This window comes from Myotis daubentonii, chromosome 2, assembly GCF_963259705.1.
Source record: "Myotis daubentonii chromosome 2, mMyoDau2.1, whole genome shotgun sequence".
In the NCBI taxonomy this organism is placed as follows: Eukaryota; Metazoa; Chordata; class Mammalia; order Chiroptera; family Vespertilionidae; genus Myotis; species Myotis daubentonii.
Genome location: NC_081841.1, coordinates 3,226,875 through 3,253,876, shown reverse-complemented (window position 1 = coordinate 3,253,876; position 27,002 = coordinate 3,226,875). Strand labels below are relative to the sequence as shown.

Below are 27,002 nucleotides of genomic sequence, written 5' to 3'. Positions count from 1 at the left end.
AGCTGCATCCTGTTTTTATATGTCCTAAATATTTCTTAGGAGATTCAGTGTGTGAGTAACACAAAGCAGTCACTTAACCCAGGTCTCAGCATCATCACTGTCATCAATGTGTTAGTGTTAGTAGGAGATGGGGAAGTAGAGTTTGGGGGGATGGAGACAGGAGCAAAACTAACGTTAGAACCGACGTCTGACGACGTTTGACCTAATGGTATTCCACGCGACCCCTCTGCCCACTTGGAGAACCTGGCACTGGGAAGACACCCTCACCTGCTGGCAAAAGGCCCTGCCGATTTCATCCAAGGAGCGGTCTTCCCAGTGGCTTTCGGGTGCATCGGGACAGCGGAGGACACAGTCCCTAGTGGCAGTTTTTGCTTGTTGATTCTCCCCTGAGGCCCCTATTAAAATGGAAGAGCTTTAGGTTATTAATATTGTCAGAGGCACGATTAAATATTAAATGTTTCCTTTTCATCATAACCTGACTGGTAGAAATTGAGGCTCGAATACACCAAACCATGATGAACTACGTAATAAATGGTATTAAAGTAACTGGATGAACATTAAAAAAAATTAATCTCTTTGTTATCTTATCCTCAGATAAACCTTAGATAGAGCCAAGTGTACAGTGAGTAGAATAATAAAACTGTAATAGAAGAAAATGAAGATGAATATCACATAACACATAGCATTTGTGTGAGAAGTCCTTTCTAAGGAACACTTTCAAGCCAGAAATCACTTAAATAATGACTAGGTCCAACAATATATTTATTTTTATTTGGAAAAAACAACACACACACACACATAACAATGAAAGAAAATGAGTGGGGAAAACTATTGCTAATATACATGAGAAATACAGGTTAATTTCCATAATATATGAGTAGCTTTTACAAATCAATAAGATAAATATACTCAATAGAGCAATAGACTAAGATAATAAACAGGCAATTCCCATAAAAAGGACTAAAAAAAATCCAACAAATATATGAAAAATGGCTCAAACTCATTGGTAATCTTAATAGTCTAATTAAAGTAAGTTTGACCTATGAACCAGGAGGTCGTGGTTCAATTCCTGGTCAGGGCACGTCCCCGGGTTGCGGACTCCATCCCAAATAGGGGGTGTGCAGGAGGCCACCGATCAATGACTCTCTCATCTTTGATTTTTCTCTCTCTTCCTTTCCCATCCTCTCTGAAATCAATAAAAAATATCTTTAAAAAAACACAATTTAACGTTTTCTACTTGTCACATAGGCAAGGATTAAAGGGAACGATAAAGAAAGAAATCAGTGAGTTCCAGCCTGTGTAGAGAAAACCAGCCCCGGAGCACTGCCAAGTCCCTGCTACAACCTTGTAGCAAAGGAACGAGAGGGTCCCCCGGCAAATGCCCACGGGCAGGGTGCCCCCTGCACTGCTGTGAGAGAGGAGCACGTGGCACAATGCAGATGCTCATCAACAGAGGACTGGGTAAATGGATGATGGCTTATCCCGCATGCAACGCTGCGCAGATATTAAAAACAAAGGTGCCTGTCTAAATTAATGCACGGGGAAAGCTTTCTTTGATATATATTGTTTCATGATTAAAAGAAAAGATGACTAGCATCATTTAATTTTCATTTTAACACTTATTTTTTGTATTTGCCTATACATCTCCATCCATCCATGCATCCATCTTCCATCCATCCCTTCATCCATCTTCCTTCCATCCATCCATTTTCCATCCATCCATCCATCCATCTTCCACCCACCCACCCATCCATCCATCCATCCATCCATCTTCCACCCATCCATCCATCCATCTTCCATCCATCCATCTTCCACCCATCCATCCATCCATCCATCCATCTTCCATCCATCCATCCATCTTCCATCCACCCACCCATCCATCCATCTTCCACCCATCCATCCATCCATCTTCCACCCATCCATCCATCCACCCATCCATCCATCTTCCACCCATCCACCCATCCATCCATCCATCTTCCACCCATCCATCCATCTTCTACCCATCCATCCATCTTCCACCCATCCATCCATCCACCCATCTTCTACCCATCCATCCATCTTCCACCCATTCATCCATCCATCCATTTTCCATCCACCCACCCATCCATCTTCCACCCATCCATCCATCTTCCTTCCATCCATCCATCTTCCACCCATCCATCCATCCATCTTCCACCCACCCACCCATCCATCCATCCATCCATCCATCCATCTTCCACCCATCCATCCATCTTCTACCCATCCATCCATCTTCCACCCATCCATCCATCCACCCATCTTCTACCCATCCATCCATCTTCCACCCATTCATCCATCCATCCATTTTCCATCCACCCACCCATCCATCTTCCACCCATCCATCCATCTTCCTTCCATCCATCCATCTTCCACCCATCCATCCATCCATCTTCCATCCATCCATCTTCCACCCATCCACCCATCCATCCATCCATCTTCCACCCATCCATCCATCTTCTACCCATCCATCCATCTTCCACCCATCCATCCATCCACCCATCTTCTACCCATCCATCCATCTTCCACCCATTCATCCATCCATCCATTTTCCATCCACCCACCCATCCATCTTCCACCCATCCATCCATCTTCCTTCCATCCATCCATCTTCCACCCATCCATCCATCCATCTTCCATCCATCCATCTTCCACCCATCCATCCATCCATCCATCCATCTTCCATCCATCCATCCATCTTCCATCCACCCACCCATCCATCCATCTTCCACCCATCCATCCATCCATCTTCCACCCATCCATCCATCCACCCATCCATCCATCTTCCACCCATCCACCCATCCATCCATCCATCTTCCACCCATCCATCCATCTTCTACCCATCCATCCATCTTCCACCCATCCATCCATCCACCCATCTTCTACCCATCCATCCATCTTCCACCCATTCATCCATCCATCCATTTTCCATCCACCCACCCATCCATCTTCCACCCATCCATCCATCTTCCTTCCATCCATCCATCTTCCACCCATCCATCCATCCATCTTCCACCCACCCATCCATCCATCCATCCATCCATCCATCTTCCACCCATCCATCCATCTTCTACCCATCCATCCATCTTCCACCCATCCATCCATCCACCCATCTTCTACCCATCCATCCATCTTCCACCCATTCATCCATCCATCCATTTTCCATCCACCCACCCATCCATCTTCCACCCATCCATCCATCTTCCTTCCATCCATCCATCTTCCACCCATCCATCCATCCATCTTCCACCCACCCATCCATCCATCCATCCAATCTTCCACCCATCCATCCATCCATCTTCCATCCATCCATCCATCCACCCACCCATCCATCCATCTTCCACCCTTCCATCCACCCACCCATCCATCCATCCTCCACCCACCCATCCATCCATCTTCCACCCATCCACCCATCCACCCATCCATCCATCTTCCATCCATCCATCCATCCACCCACCCATCCATCCATCTTCCACCCATCCACCCATCCATCCATCCATCCATCCATCTTCCACCCACCCATCCACCCATCCATCCATCCATCCACCCACCCATCCACCCACCCATCCATCCATCTTCCACCCATCCACCCATCCATCCATCCATCCATCTTCCACCCACCCATCCACCCATCCATCCATCCATCCATCCACCCACCCATCCATCTTCCATCCATCCACCCATCCATCCATCCATCCATCTTCCACCCACCCATCCACCCATCCATCCATCCACCCACCCATCCACTCACCCATCTATCCATCTTCCACCCATCCACCCATCCATCCATCCATCCATCCATCTTCCACCCATCCACCCATCCATCCATCCATCCATCCATCTTCCACCCACCCATCCACCCATCCATCCATCCATCCATCCACCCACCCATCCATCTTCCATCCATCCACCCATCCATCCATCCATCCATCTTCCACCCACCCATCCACCCATCCATCCATCCACCCACCCATCCACTCACCCATCTATCCATCTTCCACCCATCCACCCATCCATCCATCCATCCATCCATCCATCTTCCACCCACCCATCCACCCATGCATCAGAAACAAAACCTGGGCAGATAATGCACCACAGAGCATGCAGTGGTAGGATTCAGGTGGAGGACAACAGGGACTGCTATTTTGTGCTGATGCGTTTTCCGGCTTCTTTTTTCTTTCTTTTTTTTGCAACAAGCATGTATCACTTTTATAATAAAGATAATGAATTAAATCTAAAATATAGCCATTTTCTCTCTCAAAGCTGACTGCAAAGAATCACAAATGGTTTCCCAGATTTATTTCCTAAAATGTCTGCAAATAAGCTGCGCTCACATTAAGCGCACTCGTAACCACCAGCTGCAGCTACCAACCGCCGTCGCCTGCAGCTCCCTTCCTGCCTCAAAGAAGCAAGACAGGAAGGGCAAGGAGCAGCCGCCCAGCGGGCCCTGGTTACACAATGAAAGGCAAGCCGGTTCTCCAGAACTGTCTGGAATGCGGGGCCTCGGCGGCTGAGCGCGGGAAACACGGGCTCTCAGACCGCACGCGGCAGTGTCATGGAAAGCTGGGGAAGCCAGGCCCAGCCCAGGCGCAGACCTGACCGCACACTTGCCAGCACTGTGCCCTGTGACCCCTGCACTCCGGCGACACTGGTGTTCTCTGACACACGGCAGGCCCGGGAGGCGCAGGACTGGCACAGGCACAAGTGAGGCCTGCCCTCGGGAGCCCATCTTCCAGGCCCTGGACAGCTACAGCTGCTGCAGCAGGCGGGTTACAGAGCCCCCTGTGCCCATCCAGTGCCCTCCACCAGGCGGGTTACAGAGCCCCCTGCGCCCCATCCAGTGCCCCTCCACCAGGCAGGTTACAGAGCCCCCTGTGCCCATCCAGTGCCCTCCACCAGGCGGGTTACAGAGCCCCCTGTGCCCATCCAGTGCCCCTCCACCAGGCAGGTTACAGAGCCCCCTGTGCCCATCCAGTGCCCCTCCACCAGGTGGGTTACAGAGCCCCCTGTGCCCCATCCAGTGCCCCGCCACCAGGCGGGTTACAGAGCCCCCTGTGCCCCATCCAGTGCCCCGCCACCAGGCAGGTTAGAGCCCATTGCGCCCACCCGGTGCCCCTCCACCCGCAGCTACACCGGCCTCGCTCTCCAGTGCAGCTCAGTCATTCCGGCCGCCTCCCACAGGCCCTCAGTCTCCTGGGAAGGATTCTTGCTGGTTTGAAATGGGGTTGAGAGGAAACCCGGAGCGTAAAGGAAATCGCCCCAATGCCATCTCTTCATGCACCCAAATAGGCGGTACTTTCGATAAGGAAGGCGGCAGTGGCTTCCTGAGACACAGACTGTGCCCTTCATTGAGGACACCCACACCAAACCAGGGTGTGAACTTCAATCGTGCAAGTTATCGCAGAAGTTTAAAGGGGAAGCCAGGCGGGAGGAAGATCTGACTGTGGGATGGTCCCTATGGCTGGGTACAGAAGGCCTGCCGGAGAGGCCGCGCTGGAGACGATGACCCGGTCAACAGGCAGCAGCGAGAACTGGGCTGATGCTGCAGGAACAGGAATATGCAGAAGAGTCACCACATACACGTCTCACATTTAAGCAGATCAAAGGAGCCTTTCGTTATGGGACGTGTCATTATTTTATGTATCCCCAGTAAAGCCTGCTGCTAATTATTGTCAAATGAAAAATGAGGTTTCCATGGTGAATCGAAATTGTATTATAAAACTTACCTTCTTCAAGAGAAGGAGATAGTAAAAGCTAGGAAAAAATTACCAGCAGGAAACTGAAGCAAAAAGGAACTTAATACGGGCAGCCAGAAAGCTCTGCTTCCAACTGTTGCAGGTTGGCTCACATTGAACCAACCCTCCAGCAGAAAACAATTCTAAACTCTGGCCAAAGCATACACAGAGAGCTACCTGAAGGCCCTGGAGAGCAGCTGACATGACCGGAGCTGCACGTGGAAATGCGAAGTACCGCTCACTGCGCTGCTTCTTGTCGGCCTGTAGCCCACGGGCGAGCCGCCGCTGCAACATGCTGAGTGGCTCGAATTTGGAATCAACCCAGGGTCTTGCTGGGTTTTGAACCAGAAAACAGCGTCAATGACCAGCACCGCATCGGAAAGTCAGGAGGGAAAGCCCACACCGAGAGGCGAAGAGGAGGCTCTGTGAACGTTCCCTGCCACCCTCTGGCTGACCCCACGACGGCTGCGCGGAGCAGACAGCAAAAGCCCAGCCGAGAGGAGACCGAAGGGTCCAGGTGTTAGTGAACTCCCTCAGGAAGGCACAGATGAGAGGCTGAATGTAGCCAAGTAAACTGGCTGCTAAAAACAAAATTCTCCAGAGGAACGTAACAGAGTAAAACAAAATTTACTACTGGAATATCCAGGACAAATTCCCAAATTCCCAGACATGGGGGGCAGGGGGTGGGGGAGGGGGGGAGCAGGGACCAGGAAACTGTGATCCATATTCAAGAAAAAAGGTACTCAATAAAGACCAAACTTGAGATGATCTAAATGTTGGAATTAGCAGGTTAAAATTTCAAAGCCATTTACATAAAACCAGTGTTTGAGAATATAAAAGAAAACATACTCATAATGAATGAATACACAGAAAATCTCAGTGGAAAGCTAGAAGCTATGGCAATGTATCGTGTTTTTAGTGTATGTCAAAATATGATGTATGACAGATATAACAAAGAACAGGAGAGAAGAATCGGAAAAACACTGTTGCAAAGTCCTTACACTTTATGTGAATTAGTACAGTATTACTTAAAGGTAGATTCTAATTAATTAAAGATGGATAATGGAATAAAAATGCTCAATTTATCCAAATTTCTTGAAATTATGCAAATTCTACAGGAAAAATACCAGGGGGAGAGGTAGGTGGACAGAGAAGATAAAAGGGGGCATACTCCACAAAGGCAAAGCTCCCATTTTGCTTAAAAATGTAGCTCACGGTACAAAATTACAATTTTAGCATCTTAATAAGAACATGAATTAAGTAAAAGAAAACAAAACAACAAAATGAGATGAAAAATAATACAACAGACAGAAGAAAACTCCATTATAGAAGGAACAAAGTAGACACAGCAAGGAAGAGAATACACCTGGGAGAGAAGCAAACTGCAGGGATGGATGAAAGAGCAAAGGTGATCATGGTGAATACAGAGGGCAAAGGCAGAGAATAAAGTGGACTGAAAGAATTTAATCGATACGGAAGACAAGACAATCCAACATGAGGGTAATTTGTGTCACTGAAGTTAAAAATCTGAAAAATGGATCAGAAGATATCCAAAGCTATATAATATTACTGCAAAAAAAACACACAAAACAATCCTTGACATAAAGAAATAATCAAATTTACAGATTGAAAATAAACTGTGTTTTGGTACAAAAAGCTCAACACCAAGACAAACCCTAGGCATACAGTCACCTCCGGGGTAACCGTTACAACCAGCTAGAAAGTTAGGCAGACCTGGGGCCAGAGAGCAATGGCGCGAGTCTATGATGCTCTGAAGGGAAAGTGTGACCCGAACATGACATGCAGCCGATACACAGATACATCCCTTTTCCTCAGCTCCATTTCAACCTTCTCTTCTGACGCTCAATGAGATAGCACATGTGTGAGCCCATTTTACAAATGCATTTTTTCTATCTGCCCCTCCTTCGCACAGACTTGCACGGAAAGATGCCAGGATTAACGCCGAGAGTGGTTATCTTTTCACGGTGGGAGGACTGGTTTGATCCTTTTCTTTGTCTTTTGATTCCCCTGCATCTGTGCCTGCCTCGCATGACTGTGGTGAGAATGAAAAAAAGACTAGTGCCGGGTGTGGAACAAACGTTCATGAACAGGGTCAACTGTGATGGTTACAAAACGGGCACATGAACTTCTTTGTGATGTAAACCCTCTCCGGTCAGGCTAGGCACCACCTCACCCCCCACTGAGCTAACTGCTCAGCCCGCCAGGGCCTGGGGCTGGAAGGCTCATGCCCTCGGTCTCCGGGCTCCGTCACAGCCCCTGTGAACCCTGGTCCTGCAGAGGCGCCTCCTAGCTCGGTCCTCCCTCCTCCCTCCTCCCCCTGTGAACCCTGGTCCTGCAGAGGCGCCTCCTAGCTCGGTCCCCCTCCTCCCTCCTCCCCCTGTGAACACCATGACATGTTCATTTCTCGGGGGCATATACCGTAAATAGTTTGCCTTGGAGCTGAATAGTTTAACTCTCAACTCCACCACAAACTAGCACCGCAAGTCCAAGTTTCTCACCTGAAAATGGGATCGTAAAACCGCCTCACAAAGCTATTGAGAGAAATGAAGTTTTACATTAAAGTTTCTAAAGTATCTACACAGAGCACAATAAACACAGGGTGTCCCAAAAGGTACCCACACTCTGAGGAATTATTAATTCCAATGGGTTAAATCTGAAAAGAAAGAAGCACCAATTGAGCTGTCAGCTGTTCAAGTGTGTGTACATTTTTGGGACACCCTGTAGTTGCTTTTGAGTATTACTTCTTCTTCATGTGACTTATTGTAACTCACCTGCCCTATTTAATATTCACACAATATACCTACCCTATATTAATGCACACACACACACACACACACATTTTTAAAAACATATTTTTTGTTGATGTCAGAGAGGAAGGGAGAGGGAGAAAGAGAGAAACATCAATGATGAGAGAGTCATTGCTCGGCCGCCTCCTGCACGCCCCACACCAGGGATCAAGCCCGCAACCAGGGCCTGTGCCCTGACCGGGAACTGAACTGTGACCTCCTGGTTCATGGGTGGATGCTCAACCACTGAGCCACACCGGCCAGGCCACACACACACTTCTTAAACACAGTGTGTTACTCGGTGTTGCGCCCAGCGAAGGGCCTCGAACAGGACCTGCATCGTAACTGGATGTGAGGGACGGAAGGGTCCCTGGAAGATTTCCTTGTCTAGTTAATTATCAAGCCAGGGGCCTGTAAAAGCAGAGCCTGGAGTCCGCCATAAGCTTCGTGGTTAGAGACCGAGCTGAACTCAGAACTGTCCTGTGAAGCCTGCCAGTGAGGCAGAGCGAAGCAGAAGATGCCGGGAATACCTGCTGTGCGGAACTAAGCTGAAGCCGGACAGCGACAAGCCCTCTTGAGTGAGCCAATCACAGGGGGTAAACTCTGAGGCAAGACACCACCGGCCTCAGGGGAGCACAGGGCCTCACGGGGGCATCTCCGCTGGCACCCCTCAAACGCATGCTCTCAGAGCCAGCCAGCAGGGCACAGCTCTGGGCGCTGCTGACGTGGCTGAGATAAAGGAAGGAAAACTTGCCCGGCCTGCATTGCTCAGTGTTTAAATGTCCACCTATGAACCAGGAGGTCACAGTTGATTCCCAGTCAGGCACGTGCCTGGGTTGGGGGCTCAATCCCCAGTGGGGGGCGTGCAGGAGGCAGCTGATCAATGATTCTCTCTCATCATTGATGTTTCTATCTCTCCCCCCCCTCTCCCTTTATCTCTGAGATCAATAAAATGTTTTTTAAAAAAAGGAACACTTTTCCTTCTCCAGGTTATCAGCCTGCATAAGCCTGGCTGTGCACAACCAACATAAATGACTCAACTGTTTGCCCTTTTATAGTGAGATTCTCCCCACCACTAAGAAATAACATGTTCATTGTCAAAAACTTTTGAAAATAAGGAAGCAGCAAAAGAAAGAACCGAACAGCACCCGGAGACAGATCACTTAAGGACAATCTGTATTTTGGAATTTCTTTCCAACAATTTGCTGATATTCCACAGGCGTTTTCCATGTTCCCATGACCTTCGTAGAAAGCATGGCTCACGGCGGCACCGCACTGGGCGGGTGTGCTGCGGCTCACTCACCCTTCCTCCTGTTGGACATGTGTTAGTCTCATGCTGCACGATCCCAGGCCTCCTCTGGGGATAATGCACTTTCCACAAACCATTTCCTCAGGGCAGGTCCACAGACGGGGACCTGCATGCCCAGGCTACTGAAACCTTAGCCCTATACTTAAAAATACATACCTTGATCTCCCAAATAATACTTGAGGTTTAAGTTATTATTTATACTGAGGCTCTTCAAAAAGGCATTGTAATCCACTGAGGCATCCGTATTAATGCTGTAGCGTTCTGCAAACCTAAAAGAGAGACACGCCTTAGTGACCAGCAGCTGGGACAGACTACAGATGAAGCACGTTTGTCGCTAAGGCATCGTCCACACCAGGGTGGTGTTCACTCTAATGGTGCTTCTAGCTACACTGGAGTTACACGTGCAGCCAGGAAATGTTACCCTTTACTAAAGACACAGGTACTTCTGAGCAGAGCCCTTCACTCTGTCTATAGGCGGATGTGCATGGAGCCTAATGGGACAGGCGCACGTGGAGGCCCACGGGGCGGGCGCACGTGGAGGCCAACGGGGCGGGAGCACGTGGAGGCCAACGGGGCGGGAGCACGTGGAGGCCAACGGGGCAGCCGCACGTGGAGGCCAACGGGGCAGCCGCACGTGGAGGCCAACGGGGCAGGAGCACGTGGAGGCCAACGGGGCAGGACCGCCTCAGGACCCACCCTGGGGGAAGGCTCTGCCTGGGACACCTATGGGGCCATCTTTCTGTGGCAGGAGGAGGTGCGGCCAGGGTGTGTGCTGCCTCCACTTTCCTGTCATACTTGGGGGGAATGGAGCTGGGCCAGAAGATAGTTTCTCTGCTTAAAATGTCAGTAATCAGAGAGCCTAGAGCTGGGTGCAGGGAGAACATGCCCATCACCTTGACCAAGCGTGTCCTTTCATCAGAGAAACTGAGGCCAGCAGGACATACTGTTTCAAGCCGTTAATTGCAGCAGGGGTGTGTGTGGCGGGGGGGAGTACTTTTCTTGGCACATGCTATGATTTCTATATATAGAGAAATTTTTAATCACAATCAATGTTTCTCCCTGAAATATATGGGGATACACTATTTTTTAAGTTAAGATAAACAGGATGTTTAGAATTTTTTTTCCAGTTATTCCAGTGTGTCACCTGATATATATAGTTTTCTAGATAATTTCTGCGTTGTTACATTTATTTAAAAATGACAGGTTTTAAAGGTTTGGTTACTTTATCTCCATATGTGTTGGTTTCTATAATTATCTCATCTCATGCTGCTTTCTACAAATTTAGTAATTATCACTTAAAGTATTTATTTTTCTGTTTTCCAAATTTAGCAAAGAGTGATGTCATGCACTCATCCCCGCGCACACCTTTGTTCCCGCCGTGGTGAATCCTGCCTATTGTTCCACCAAGAAAATTATCCTGAGCTCTGACAGCTGCCGGATGTAGCGCTGAGGTCCCTGAACGCCCGCCCTCACCCACAGTCCGTCTCCTGCGAAGAAGGCTTGAGCTCGGGACCCCAGGAGGCGCCCCGAACGCTCCCTTTTTCAGTCGCCGAACTCTAGACAGTGCTGGCTGCCAGCTGCTACAGCGGAACGGACGCAGGCGGCAATCTCCTCACCAGCCCATCATTTGCTGTGAAAACCAGCAACCCTTCAAACTGGCATTTGCTCCTAACGCCCACCCGCCCGGTCTCAATGCCCGTGGCCCAGCCACTGCGCACAGACAGACAGACAGAACCCACGGTGAGGCCTCCTCCAGCAAGCGCAGCCCCGCCCTGCCCGAGCGTGCGGAATCTCAGAGGATTTTTTGTGCTGATTTTGGGGTTTTTTAAGTAAGAATAAAGGCCTGGGAGACAGAATCATTCCTAAGATTATACAACCCAGGCCTCGTTCCCAGGGACCTGCACCCACACGTCCAGAGACCTCAGGCAGGTCAGTCTTGTGGGAAGGTCGACTGGAAGGGCAAAGGGAAAGATACCAACCGACCCCGCAGCCTCTCCAGGGCTACCGGCTGGACCTGAGCCTGGGGGCTCCCCGGCTGGCAGCCGACGGGCCAGGCGGCTGGTGAGGGCGGAGGAGGGCTTTGTCTGTCTCCAGGCTGCTCATCAGTTATTTCACCTGCTTCCAGCACTGTGGCCTGTAAGGCAGCGGACAGGGGGGCAAGATGGGAACGAAGAAAGAAAGGCCCGAGGATCTCGGGATCCTCTGAGGAGGTGTAAAACCTGGTGAGCCCCCCCCCCACCCCCCGCTGGTTCGCGTCAGCTGGAGGGCATTCTGCAGCCTGCAGAGGGCTCTTTACCAAGGGGGCGGGGGGGGGGGCTAATGGAATCAACACGCTTAGGGCACGCGGCACGCTTTGTACAGAATCAACGCCTGGCGCGCTGGAATCCTCACACCATCCCTGCCAGGCAGGCTCCTCGCCTCCGTTTCTTCAAGAGGAAACTGAGCCGAAACTGGTTTGGCTCAGTGGATAGAGCGTCGGCCTGCAGACTGAAAGGTCCCGGGTTCGATTCCGGTCAAGGGCATGTACCTGGGTTGCGGGCACATCCCCAGTGGGGGATGTGCAGGAGGCAGCTGATCGATGTTTCTCTCATCGATGTTTCTAACTCTCTGTCTCTCTCCCTTCCTCTCTGTAAAAAATTAATAAAATATATTAAAAAAAAAAAAAAAGAGGAAACTGAGTCTCGGAGAGGCCCAGAGCCTCCCGAGGGCCAAGCACGAGGGAGGGCAGAGCACAAACTGGACCCCAGGGGGCCTGACCCCAGGCCACGCCCACCACACCCAGCACTGAAGGCTGGAATTAAATAGATTAAACAAAAAGGGGGATTCAAAAATGCACTGTGTTTCCTGCTCAAACGCGGAAAAGGCACCGTTAGTCCTGAAGCAGCTTCCGGGGAAGAGCATGTGCGTGAGTCACAGGAAAAGCACTGAAGCCGCTGAGGACATGGCGGCTTTGCCGGCCGCGCTCCATCCCCAAGGAAGGCAGTCCCCCTCCTCAGCCTCAGCAGGAAACAGCATTGTTTCTGAGGCTTAAAACATCTCCAAAAAAATGCGTGGAGTCCTTTATTATTCAGTGCTTGTGAGATGGGGAAGCAGACAGCAGCATTTTTTATAGATTTACTAGGTTGGAGACGGCTGTGCCAAACGCAAGGTTTATTGTCAAATAAAACAGTTCTGCTTTTTGATTGCCGGCTTTAAAGTGTTGCTTGTGTTCTATAATTGCGTGCACAAAATTATTTAATTTGTTTTGTTTGGATCTTATTCTGGACACTTTCCCAGCCGGGAAGATGTAAAAATTAAAACATCTATTATGGCTTTTATATTCTGAGGTGGGTGATAAAGCGGAAAAAAGGAATTATTCAAAAGACTGGGAGATTTCCATTTTTAAAATGTCTCCTTGCTTTTCAGACCCTGCAGTGCCTGCGCCAGCCACACGCCCTCTTGACTTCCCCGCCACAGGAGCACAGGCCTCCGCCTCCAACAGAGGCCACAATGTCTCGTTCCTACTGCAAGGACGCCCTGGCCGGGCAGCTCAGTTGATTAGAGCTTTGTCCCCGTACACCAAGGTTTGGGGTTCAGTCCCCAGTTTGGGCACATACAAGAATCAAGCAATGAATGCATAAATAAGTGGGGAAACAAATCGGTCTCTCTCTCTCTCTGTTTTTTTTTAATTAAAAATACTGTGCAAGGAACCACAGCGAGCCACTTCCACAGCCACGTCAGTGTTGGGGTGAACCACTGAGCTTGGCACTCCCGTGGAGGCCTGGAGGGTGTTGACAGAAGTGGGAGGGGAGGAGCCGGAGAGCCTGGGGCTGAGCCCTCTATAAGGTTAAGCATGGGCCCTCCTAGCGGCTTCCATTCAAAACTCAAGTGGCCACTGAAGCAAGCACCTGGCTGCCTCTCTGCATGACGCGAGTTTCCTGGAGGCTCTGGGGGAGCTTCCAAACGGGGAGCAGCTCAAGTTCAGCCCCTCGCTGTCCCCTGTGGAGCACCCCGACCCGGCAGGAGCAGTCCTCCGAGACAATGAACGTATCAGGATGGAGAGCCAGTCGGGAGCGTCAGCTCATGAACAAATGTGGACAGTTTCCTTCTCCGAACCCCAGGCTGTGAGTGGCGTGCGCTGCCAGCACGGGGCTGGAGGGCGTGGTGCCAGCCGGGAGGAGCCAGGCAGCTGGGGCTGGGTCACCTTCACGGAGGTGCAGGGAGTCCCAGGCCAGTGACTCCCACCCTGGGTGCTGAAGGAGCGAGAGCCGTCAGCTCTCCCTTCGGAGACTGCAGGAGAGCCGCGCGAACGTGAGAGGATGGCGAACAGGGCCCCTTTTAGGAGAGTGGAGACGGGGGTGGGGGTGGGGTGGGTGGGAGGACAATGTGAGGATCCGAGGGACCCACAGGCCCCCTTTGGGAAGTGTCCCGGGGCGCCCCTCACTCACCTCCTGTACTCCTCCTCCGTCATCCGCAGGCAGAAGGTCTCCAGGACACGCCGCAGCTCCTTGGGCTGCATCCGGCCCGTCCCGTTCACGTCGATGAGGTGGAGGGCGCGGACCACGGCTTTAATGTTTGTATAAATCTGCGTATAAAGGCCATTTAGGGAACGTCAGAAGATCCAGGGCTGACAACCAAAATGGTAACGAGAAATGGGAACGCTTCTTGTAAAAGAACACGTTTCAGAGGCTCGCAGCGATCGGTGCTGCAGAACGACATGCGAACGGGAGGAAGAACACTTTGCATTTCTCGAATGTTTTAAGGCAATTTTCTCTGTAAATGGTCTCAGTAAGTGTTTTTTTTTTAACCTCTTTCTGATGTGAAGCAGTAAGTCTCATGCACAATCCACCCCCTCGTAGGCCACAGGAAGCAGCGTCTTCGGTGCCTGACACCGGTAAACACAGTTCTGCACGCCTGCACATTACCGCTCTATTCCTCCAGCCACGTGCAAACTCTCTTACCAGGAGCGGAATGAAAACCATGACTGAACTTCCACCCCTCTGGTTTTTAAAAGACACCACCGCAAGGCCTTACAGAGGCCTTGAGTTCAGCAAGTGCGTGCTTACGTCACACACGTGAAGGGCATCGCAGGCCCGCGGAGACGCAGAGGCCGAGCTGAGCACCTGCCCTTCAGCCACGTGTATTTAGAGGAAAGAGACACCCTTGGGCTCCGTGTGCCCAGCGCAGAGCCACGTGGCGGACTCGTGGGAGGCGGAGGACCGGTTCCCGTCAGATAGACAGGTGCAGGGAGGCCATGGGAGCCACCTGACAGCCCTGGCTAGTCGCTGACGATGCTGGGATTCGAACCCAAGTTGATGTAACCACCCGCCCCGCAGAGAGAAGGCACATAAAGCTGCCATGGGAACAAGAGCCCGCCTCAAGGCATTTGCAGGTCCTGTTCCTTGGCCTGGAACCTTCTGCCCAGGGAGCCTCCGGCTGCGCTCCACTGCACTTGGGTCTCGGCCAAACGTCTTATCAAAATGGCCTCCCCTGGGCACGTGCATAAGATAGGAAGGACCCCACCCAACTTCCTCAAAGCACTTCTCGCCAACGAACACAGTGCTTGTCGCCACTGTGTCTCCCCCGGAATGTCTGCTCCGAGAGCAGGCTCCGCTCACGGCTCCCGCACCTGCTTGGCGAAGGCCTCCCGGGGAGCCTGGTCCCCTGCCTGCACCGCTCTGCAGGGCCCTCCCGCCTGCAACCGGGTCACTGCACCACCGTCACCGGAGTGGCGGTTACGTGGCGAGTCCTGTGCGGGGTTCCACACACATCTCCGCTTCTAAGCACCAGAGAGACTGGCTGATAGGATCAAACACCCAAAACTGGGGACGCCAAGCCAGGAGGGGGCCCATGGCTGGGGGGGTTCCCTCGGCTGCAGCACCTGGTCGGAAAGCACAGGCCCAGCCCGGCCACATAAACACTCCGCGCCTGGTCTGCGCCAGATCCCGCTCACCTCTCGGGAGGAATGGAGGGCACGAGGCGATGTGCTTTTTAAAACCCAAAGCAACCCATATGGCTCTGCAGCGCAGAGCACGGGGAGCAGCCAGGCTGGCACCGAGCCCCCCCACCCGGCGACGTCTCCAAGTCTCTTATCATTTGTCAGACGGGAGTTTGGCAGGATCTGCACTGAGCTGCAGATGGCGAGGCTTAGCAAAGGCGCCGGTGAGGCCATGCTGTCAAGATCGGTCCCGCGCAGGGTGGGAGGGAAGCAAAGGGTGGAGGGGGCCAGCATGGGGGGGTCACAGTGGCCATGCCCCGGCCCCACTTCCCCACTGCCCTGGAGTGGGAGGAGGGCGGCGGAGGACGGTGAAGAGAGAATGAGGGTGGCGTGGGCAGCACTCCTTTCCAGGCCACTGGACATCAGCGTTCGGGTGTAACTGGGACAAGTCTGCACTGAGAGCCAACTGTCTCGGAGCCTCCTGCATATATGCCCCACTCCGGCTCCGACCCTCACAGTCACGCGGCCCCCCCGCCCCCCCCCAGTCCCGGGCTGCGTACTGAACCTCTTCCAATCACAAGCCCGCAGGGCCCCTCCCACTAAGGAAAGGCCTCACCTCACGCCCTAGATCAGTGGTCAGCAAACTGCGGCTCGCAAGCTACATGTGGCTCTTTGGCCCCTTGAGTGTGGCTCTTCCACAAAATACCACGTGCGGGCGCGCACCTACAGTGTGATTGAAACTTCGTGGCCCATGCGCAGCAGTATTTTGTAGTAAAGAGCCACGCTCAAGGGGCCAAAGAGCCACATGTGGCTTGTGAGCCGCAGTTTGCCGACCCCGGCCCTAGATAACCTGAAACCCCCCCGCTCCTCTGCGGGACAGCTCCTCCCAGCCCTCCCTGGGTCTGTCACCACCCCACCCCCTCCGAGAGGCCGTCCCTCCCCCGTCCTGCACTGAAGCGCACCCTCACCCGTGACCACTCGCCTTCCTCTTCTCCACATTCATCCTTCTTTCAGTATCTGTTCATTGTGTCTCCTCCTCCGCAGAAATGGAAGCTCTGAGGAAGGGGACGTGGCTGTTTGCTGTGTCCTCACAGAGTGGGTGCTCACAATATCGGCTGAGCAGGTCACATGCCACGTCTGCTGCCCGCCACCCGACCTGGCTTTCCCCGATCCCACTTCCATCAGTAGCTGCTCCGTGACTTCCATCTTGACATCTCACCTCCCTCCCCAAGGAGACCCTCCCCACTCCCTTCTGACCTCTGCTCTCCGGGTGCTCCATTCCCACCCCTCATACCCCCACTGCTTTCTAGGGGGGGAATTGGGGCACGGTTAATGGAAGGAGAAGGCGCTGTCTCCTGTTTCCCGCCCTCCCCCACATCCAGCGCGCTTCTAGAAGAGAGTGTGGCCATGCCCTGTGACTGCGCAGACAGGCCAGGACAGGGCACCCTGCCGCCCGGCCTCACTGCCTAAGGCCCCGCCCCTCTCCTGTGTTCCAGGTGTGGCCAGCTATTGGCCACTTGTTTGGTGCCTCCAAGCAAAGAATGGTTTCTCTACTTCTAAATGGTTGGGAAAAACAAAAGAGTGGTATTTTGTGACGTGTGGAAGTTATGTGGATTCCACCCTCCAGGCTCCTAAGTAAATGTTATTGGCGCCACCATTCCCCTTTATTTACACACTAAGGGCCCAGTGCACGAATCTGTGACCTTGAAAGGAACTGTGGGCCATAAGGCTGCGGTAGGCACAGGGGCAGGTCTCGGGCCCTCCTCCACGCCCCCTCCCGGCCCCTCCCATCACAGCCCCGGTTCTCTGTCTGCCAGCAGTCCCACGCATTGATGGTGCAGAGCGATGGGGGCTGGAGCCAACAGCGGGTGAGAGTGGGGCCGGTGCTGTCAGCGGGAGCGAGCACCAGCTGCTGCCCTGATCACCCCTCAGGAGCAGGGGGAGGTGGAGAAGCCCTCAGGGGTGATCAGGGGTGGCAGCCGCTGCTAGCACCGGCTGATGGCGCCGAGTGATTGGGACCAGCGCCGGGCACCAGCAGTGGGTGTGAGCGGGGCTGGCGCCAGCTGCGGGTGCAAACACCGGGCAGGACTGCGGTGCACGGGAGCAAAGAATTTTCAGTAACCGCCAGAGGCTCACCCTGATGACAGGTACCAGTGCCCTGCCTTGGTCTGGCACCCCTGTTCGCCTGCTCACCATCCCACAGCAGCCATCCCACCATGTTCTGCACACACCCCCTGGTGGTCAGTGCACATCACAGCGACTGGTTGTTCTGGTTCTGTCATCATTCAGTCTATTTGCATATTAGCCTTTTATTATATGGGAAGGATTGCCTCTGGCTGCTTCCCCTGCATGGGCAGAGTTGAGTAAGTAGACAGAGCAGGCTGTCTGATCTGTGAAATTAAAAATATTTACTGTCTTTCCAAACAATATTCACGACCCGTCCCATGCTCTCCCCTGCGCCCCCGCTCATATCTAAGCAGTGTCAGGGCTTTCTGTGCACAAACACAAGGAGAAGCACTGAGGATTTACAAAGAAAACCAAACAACAGTTAAGGGGACTTCAAAGACCCAGGAAATGGGCCCAAGGCTCTGCAGAAGCCGCCCAACTGCCCAGCAATTTCTCTGCCAACCGCCTTCCCGCAGAGCCAGACCTGTCCCAGCCCATCCGGCAGCCGGGACCAGCCAGGAGCTGCTTCCCACTCCCGGGGCAGAACCGGCCCTCAAATGAGACTCGAGTGCTCTGCACTGTTGCTCAGGTGACAATGGAACAGCGGCCTCGCCTTCCGTTTCCTCGTCTGTGAAGAGGGGCTGCACTGGGAGCTGTATCGCGTGGGGGGAGCAGCGAGCGCGGGCGCAGTGCCCAGGGAACATGCTCAGTAAACGCGCTGATGGACCTGCTGATGGGCCAGCGCCTGCGGAGAACAGTGCGCAGCGCAAGCCCCCGCACGCGGCCTCGCACACGCACCCACTGAGTGCGGATGGCTAGACAAACTGCTCACGGTGGGTGTGGTCATTACGCCATAGCTCTGTCTACAATTCATTTTACAGCACTTAGACCTCCAAGAAGGAAAGCTGTGAACCCAAATTACTATGAGCACCCCGATGTTACAGGAGGTGAGAGGAGGCCTCACTAATGTGTCCGCCCTGAGGCCCAAAGCCCCTCTCAGCCGCAGGCTCTCTGGCCGGCCCTTCCCCAGGGGGCACGGTTCTTCGCGCCAGACGGGACCCTGTGCTTAACCTCAACCTTCACAGCCGTGTCCTCCCTGCTCCTGCTCCGCTGACTTCTGTCCGGCTCCGCACCGCAGCCACCGCGTCCGCCCTGGTTTCGGCCGTGGGGGGAGGGAGGCCTCCCACGCCGCCTGGCTGAGCCGAGGGCCTCCCCGCAGAGCACCGTCTCGGCGTCCCCCGCTCACCGCGCACCTGGCGCCGCGGCTACCTTCATTTTAAACTTAAGGAGACATATTTTAAATGAAACCGTGAAAAAGGAGGTTCTCTCACAATAAACACATCAGCGCTCATTTTCCTTATTATTCTACTTTTGGCTATTTCGTATAAAATCTTTAATTAAAGTTTTTCTTTGAAATTGTCATTATCAACCAGAAGAAAGGACGGGGGATGAAGGAAGCACAGCTGTGCAGACAGGAAGCCCATTCGGGACTAAATGGACCGGAACGGGGCGAGCGGCCTGCCTGCTACGCTCTGAGTCTGGCTCCGTATTCTCCCAGCACCGTCTAACTTGTCACTTTATATCAGTTCCATCTGTTTACGCTCTGCAGAGTATTGGCTTCCTACCGTGAACATTTCCTATTTACCAGCTGGTAGCGATGAGCCAAACCAGATAGGAAAAAATTAGAGCACATTCAGAACCTCATCAACACAAGCTCTCCATGTGGGGGCCGGTGGGCGGAGCGGCCGGCGGCGCCACCTCCGCCTGGTGACACTGGCTCTTGCCACCCTGGGGCTCCCACACAAACGCCCAGGACAGCACACACTCCCTGCACACGAGCATCACTGGCTCGACCGAGGCTGCACACGCTCACAGAGACCTCACACGAGACCGGTGAACACGGAGAAAAGGGGGCCGACCACAAGGTCAAGGCAACCTCAACATCAGAGCTGCTATCACCGAGCAAAAACCCAAAACTCCGGAGTGGGGTTTCCCTGCAGCCACAGTGGAAAGATCAACTTGCTGTTCTCTGAGCACAGGCCACGCAAGCGTTTGATTCATTGTTAAAATGCGTCCCTGCCACGTGCAGCTTAAGGACTTCTAGGAGAATCCCACCCACCATGCACCCCGACAGCCAGGAAAACAAGCCGGAGGCTGAATACCAATAGCTGGGCTTTGGAGCAGCCAGATCTAGAAGGAAATTTCCCCGTCCCTCTTATCTTGCTCAGCCAGCCCACACCCACAGGCTGGCCACCCCGTCACCCGCCTCCAGCTCACGCCAGGGCAGAGCTGCACGCAGGGAAGGGCAAGCCACTCCCCTCCCAGGACCCCAGGTCGCTGCCCCAGCGGTGCTCAGATGTGGCTGATGGTGACGAGTGACAGGTCTGTCCGGGTCTGGTCCGGGTGCCCTGCCTCCGCTGCCCTCCCATTGGATGTACCCGCTGCACTGCTGGCAGCACCTCCTAACACCTCCTGCCCATGCCACTCCCACCCGAAACCTTCAATGAACCACCCCACCCCACACCTTGTCCGACATCAGGGTAATGCCCGGCCTCGGATCCTTCCATCCTCTCCATCCTGCCTCTCCGGGGTGACCGGCCCGGCCTGCCTAAGGAGACAGAGCTCCCCACAGGGCAGACACAGGGCCCAGCCACACAGCCACAGCCCCACTGCCAGGGCCCCTCTCTCCCCAGACTCAGTCCTGAAAGCTACCCCGCAGGCCCCTCACCGTCCTCCACACCGAAACGCCCTCTCCCCACAGCCCGCCTGGAGCTCCCACCTCTGCTCTCCCGGAGTTTCCCGCTGCCCCGCCCGGCCTGGAGGGTGGCCCTGCAGAGCTGCGCTTTTCACCAGGAAACAGCCCGAGCTCACATCAGGCACCAGGACCTGCCCACAGCACTGACGCTCAGCTTGCGACGGACAGAGAAGGTGCCCCTCCCAGGAAATCCCAGGATGGCCTGAGTGTTAAAGAAATGCACAACTGTAGCGCGGGCGGCGTGGCTCAGTGGTTAAGTGTCGACCTACGAACCAAGAAGTGACAGTTCGAGTCCTGGTCAGGGCACATACCCGGGCTGTGGGCTCGATCCCCACTGGGGAGCGTGCAGGAGGCAGCTGATCAATGATTCTCTCATCGTTGATGTTTCTCTCTCCTCCCTCTCCCTTCCTCTCTGAAATCGGGATATTAAATATATAAATTACTTTATATCTATAAAGTAACACACAATTTAGACAGTGAAGTCAGGAAACACCTCCCGGGGAGCTCTTGGCGCCCACTGTGAGCCCACACCCAACCACGTGGGCGTCTCCCCAGGACCCGCTCAGAGCCCCAGAGACAGACTGAATGTGGGTGCCATCGGCATCCGGCCTCCTTACCCTCCCGCTCTGTGGCTTTAAACCATAAATGGTCACCATTTAACTGTCTGCATGAGAACTCGCGTCTCATCTCCTCCAAACGCAAATTCCTGTTTTTTTGGGTAACTTTCGGCGTTCTGGTGAGTTCCTTTCATAGTGACTCACACAGAATCTCAGCAAGGCCTTGCGATACTGTCCCCCCTCTCACAGCCCAGGAAACAGTGGCAGCGACGCGTGTGCGCGGGCCGCTCAGGTGAGAGCCGCTGAGCCGCACACCCCGCGAGGCAGGTCCGAGGGTTCCCACCTGCTCCCCGGCCCCGCACCGCTTTAAACACTCACCCTATAAGTGTATCTGTGCATGGATTTGCCACACACAGGAAAACTTTATTTTTAAGAAAATAAAAAGATAAACTTAGTCTGAAATAATTCTGATATAACGGAATCCTTGCTTTCGCCTCCCGGGGAGCCTTTGGTGAGTTAGGACTAGAGCAGCGGTTCTCAACCTGCGGGTGGCGACCCCTTTGGGGGTCGAACGACCCTTTCACAGGGGTCGCCTAAGACCATCGGAAAACACATATATAATTACATATTGTTTTTGTGATTAATCACTGCTTTAATTATGTTCAATTTATAACAATGAAAATACATCCTGCATATCAGATATTTACATGACGATTCCTAACAGCAGCGACATGACAGTGATGAAGTAGCCACGACAATGATGTTATGGTTGGGGGTCCCCACACCATGAGGAGCTATGCTAAAGGGCCGCGGCGTTAGGAAGGTTGAGAACCGCTGCCCTAGAGCAGGCACAGAGGTCCTGGAGGAGGAGTGTCTGCGGCATAACTTTCACAGTGGGAGTGCCTGGGAGGTGACATTCTCTAGATCACACGTGAGCGCCGTCTCCGTCTCCGTCTCCGTGCGGCGGGCGCAGGCGCACGCGGAGCTGTGACACTTGTGATTGACAGGCTTCTCCTCGGGAGGACAGCGCCGCTGAGCAATCTGTCCCAACAGCTCTGCGATATGCTAATTCCCTTCAGGTGAGCCAGGAGACGTGTTCCAATATCTGGCGCAGAACAACCCACACCGGCAGCGCCGGCCGAGCGGGCGGGATCCGGATCGGAGAGGCCGTGAGTCACCGGGAGCCTGCGCCGGCTAAGGGCCTCGCTCGGGCGGCCGGGCGGCGCTCAGGCGATGCGCTGCGATCATGGCGAGGCACATGTACAAAGTGGCTGTGATTCACTGTTTCTTTATTCCTCAAGCCGTAATTTTTAAATGTCTTTTTAGGAAAATCCACCTTTTTCAGAAAGTGAACCTACCATCACTTGTGTCTTTTCCTTCTGGGGTATCACGGACCAAGCAAGCAGCGCAGCGCCTCTGCTTCCCTCCTGACGCTTCTGAGACGCCTGAGGCGGCCAGGGTGCCCCACGAACACGGGGCTGGACCACGGGGTGGGGCCCGGCAGACACACTGGTCACGCGGCCGGTAGACCAGATGTTCGGTCATCATGGCACCCGGGGTGGGAATAGCTCTCTGATCAGGGGTTACACGGGGCAGAGCACACAGCCTGGGCCTTTCTCTCCTGTGTGTTAACTGAGTTCGACGTTCTTGAACTCTGGTCCTCGCTCCAGAACAGTTTTGTCTTTGTGTGTTTTTGTGGGGGTTTTTTTTTTGGGGGGGGAGGCATGCTCCGGGCTCCTCTGCAGGCCTGGGAGCGCCGTCTCTGACGTGGTTACCACGAGCGCATCCAAGGAGCCGCCAGACGAGCTGCTCTTTCTTCTCCAGCCTCTCCTCGCTTCCCCTTCCCCTCAAGCGGGGGGTTGACCAAAGGTAAACAGAGAAAGACCAAAAGGTGGTTCGCCTGGCAACGCACGGACGCTTGCCCTTTGTCCTTTCCGCCCGAAGAAGGCAAAGCCCGGAGTCTGGGCCTCGGGCGGGGCCGCTCAGGGACGGAGCTGGGCCCCGGCAGGCGGGGGCCCGGGAGACTGAGGAGCTGGGAAGAGTGTGAGGGCTGGGTGCCCGGGCCCGAGAGGAAAGGAAGAGAGACTCCCGAAGGCCCACTCTGAGCTGGGAGCAAAAACCCCGCCCAGTGTGGACCCCTCGCTGGACCGGCCTCAGCTCCAGGGGCACCGCTCACGGCGAAGGGCGAGGGGCAGGTTTGCGTTCTCTGCCCTTGGGGGTGGGGGAGGGGGCGCAGTGCTGCCCTAACAACGGCAGCTGCGCGGTCCAAGCCCCCAGGTGCTCGCTGCGGGCACTCACGCCACGCCACACCACACGGCAGCACCTCAGGTGGGTGTGACTGTCCCCACTGACGATGAGGAAATGACGACGAGGACTTGCCCAGGCCACGGCTGAAGGGGCAGACACCCGCCTGGTCCTACGCCCCCTGCCTGCCCAGGGCTGGGATCAAGGAAGAATCTGGGCCAGCAGTTCGAGCTGCCGAAAGCATGATAGACCCCGAGCTGCCCGGATGAAGGCTTAGCTCCACCCGTTCCTCCCCTCTGACTGTCGCCGTCCTGTTCTCACCGCAAGAAGCTGATGAAAGCTGCGGGGGTTTAAACCGACTCAGCCCATGGGCGGGCCTCTCCCACCGCGGGGCACCGGGCAGGGCTGGGATTAGAACAGGACGGGGGCGAAGGACGGTCAGTGGGGAGTCCCCCTCAGCTCTCCATCATCCTCAGTAGCTTACGCCCCTCACGCCCCCACCCTCCACGCTAACGCCGCGGCGCAGTCCAGATCCACGGCGTCGTTATGTTGATACGGGTGTCATAAACAGTCAACTTTCCTGGGGGAATTTCCTGATTAACACTGTTTATAAAGACACAATTTAAAAAAGTAACCCACCAATAACATCGGTCACGTGACGTGTTTCTTACAGAAGAACAAAGGGACCTCCACGGAGGAAGCCAATGCGTATAGCAGGCGCCCGCCTCCCTGGAGCCCAGGGAGCTGGGTGTGAGGAGCAGACGATGTCCCACACGATCACGCGCAGACGCGCGGCCTAGTGCTCACGGCATCCGCCAGGAACATTCAGACACACATTTTGTGGATTTCTGGCTATTTTTGATATTCAAATGTATGAAAATCTCAGAAGACTTCAAAAAAGAAAGAAAATTTGTCACATTTCAAACCAACATATTGAATCAAATAAATTAAGCCATGATTCTCAAACTGCTCGTGCAACTGACAGGTTCAAATGCATTTTAAAAAGGGGTCCGATTCCAAGCCCCAAATGCCATGAACAGGCCCCCCTATCCCCGCCCCCCCACAAGCTGGGTGCCGTGACACCCACCGCAATCAGCAAACGGGGCGAAGCTACCGGCTCCTTCTCTAAGCGCAAGGCCGCTTCTGTGACTGACGCCCCCTTTGTGTATCTCCCTGAGTCCCCTGGTTGTTGGTAATGTGCACACATGATTGGCACTTACTGCCAAAAAGCGGTAGTTTTCTCTCTTTAAAGAAAACCCTGCTTCTGTCTGAGACAAAAACAGAAAGGGCGGCCCCACTAAAGGGCTTCTCACGGGCGGGCGGGCCGCTGTAAGATCTGTTTAGCCAACGGCTTTGACCTGGGGACGCAGACAAGCCCGTGGCTCAGGCTGCATGTCTCCCGCTGCTCACAGTGGCTCCTCTTAAGGGGGGTGGGGGGGAGCATCTGACAAGCTCTCCATTACCTTCTCTCCTAGGAGGGTTTCCAGCTCTTTCAGGGTCCGGCCGCCACTCACTTCACCTCCGCTGCACCTGAGGGACAAAAAGAAAAGCTTGTTGTTAAAATGTAGCAAGTCAATGTTGACATAGGACATACAGAGATCAAAATGAGAAGGGTTGCTTACTGTGCGTTTTAATTTTTTATATTTTTATTGATTTCAGAGAGGAAGGGAGAGGGAGAGAGGGAGAAGCATGGATCGGCTGCCTCCCGCATGCCCCACACTGAAGATCAAGCCCGTAACCCAGGCCTGTGCCCTGACCAAAATAGAACCTGGGTCCCTTCAGTCCACAGGCCGACATTCTATCCACTGAGCCACACCAGCCAGGGCTGCCCTGTGCACTTTTTTTAAATATATTTTATTGATTTTTACAGAGAGGAAGGGAGAGCGAGAGAGAGAAGCATCAATGATGGGAGAGCATCATCCACCGGCTGCCTCCTGCACGCCCCACACTGGGGATCAAGCCCACAGCCCAGGCCTGTGCCCTGGCTGGAATCCAACTGTGACCTTCTGGTTCCTAGGTCCATGCGCAACCACTGAGCCACGCCGGCCGGGCATTAAATTCAATAGGGTCAGGTTCTACCAACACGTCTTCCGTATATATCTGTTGACATGATCAGTTCTAAGGACCCTGTCTTATCTCTTATCATTTTAAATTTCACATTTCCATATGAAGAACATTAAAAAAACACCACTTACCGCTTTATAAGATTCACATTTAGGTCCATCCCGCCAAACCTGGACAGGAACTGGAGGTACGGAACAGCGCCCGTGCTGGTGAGGTGGATCTGCATTCAAACAGGAAGGAGGACAGCCTGTTAGAGGACTCGGACCCAAGCCGGGGCAGCGCTGGCGGAGGCGGGATGGGGTGGGACACAGCTGCTCAGACCAGGGGCTGAGCGACGCTCCTGCTCAGCAAACCGGGTGCAAACAACACGAATGCCAGTCTGCGCTAATTAAACATCAGCACGCTGTCTACAACATCATCTAAATCTAGATCTACCTAAAAAATAAAGCAAAAATATATTCTAATATGTTTACAGACGTGTGCTAATAAACATTACATATGTGTAATTAGAAATATGAAGGATTTGGTTCCCAAGGGGCTGAGGAACAGCACAGTGTTACCCCCTGAGTGCCAGCTAAACGCTGTGTACATCATATGCTCTTAAGGTAGAAAACATCATTCTTTTTTTTTAATAATTTTTTTTATATATTTTATTGATTTTTTTACAGAGAGGAAGGGAGAGGAATAGAGAGCTAGAAACATCGATGAGAGAGAAACATCGATCAGCTGCCTCCTGCACATCTCCTACTGGGGATGTGCCCGCAACCCAGGTACATGCCCTTGGCCGGAATCGAACCTGGGACCTTTCAGTCTGCAGGCCGACGCTCTATCCACTGAGCCAAACCGGTTTCGGCAAAACGTCATTCTTAAATTCAAAATTCTAGCAAAGACACTACTGGGTCAAGTGTATGTTAACTTATCCCTCCATGTTTAATTTACTGCTGTTGATAACTGTACTATGATTATGTAAGAGGATAGTTCTTTGTCTACACACTGAAGTATTTAGAAAGAAAAAACCAAAAATGCCGGGAGCCGGTCCATGCTTGCTGTTTCAAGGGACCTGGCATATATGGCATACTGTTCTTTATATGTTTACTCACCTTCTTGGCGCTGTGTTTTAACCAAGGTCACCTCTCCGAGAAAGGTTGAATCCCCAGGTAGGGATTTTCCCCTGAAGTTAGGGAGGGAATAAAACCCCTCAACTAAGTGCCAGGCGGGTAATTAATCCCTTTAACTATGAACAATCATGCTTAAACTACATAATCTTTTCTCCCTGGAATGGAGATAAGAAACACCCTAACCTTTGTAATAGAGATTGATAGGATTGAATCAACTGGTATAAATACAGTTGTAACAAGACAGAAACAGACAGAACTCAGAACTCAGAACTTAGAACACAGAACTTAGAACACAGGGCTTGGAAGACAGAACCA

General features: G+C 53.2%; 1 protein-coding gene across 1 annotated transcript in view; it reads right to left on the bottom strand.

Annotated features, from left to right (window-relative positions):
* EFCAB6 (EF-hand calcium binding domain 6) overlaps positions 1 to 27,002 on the bottom strand; it is a 135,410-nt gene that overhangs the window by 101,264 nt on the left and 7,144 nt on the right. The window contains exons 3-7 of the mRNA XM_059680844.1: positions 25,701 to 25,789; positions 24,969 to 25,035; positions 14,294 to 14,430; positions 10,023 to 10,135; positions 268 to 395 (exon numbers count right to left, since the gene is read on the bottom strand). Of these exons, the coding sequence (XP_059536827.1) occupies positions 268 to 395; positions 10,023 to 10,135; positions 14,294 to 14,430; positions 24,969 to 25,035; positions 25,701 to 25,789 (534 nt within the window). The remainder of the gene's footprint in view (positions 1 to 267; positions 396 to 10,022; positions 10,136 to 14,293; positions 14,431 to 24,968; positions 25,036 to 25,700; positions 25,790 to 27,002) is intronic.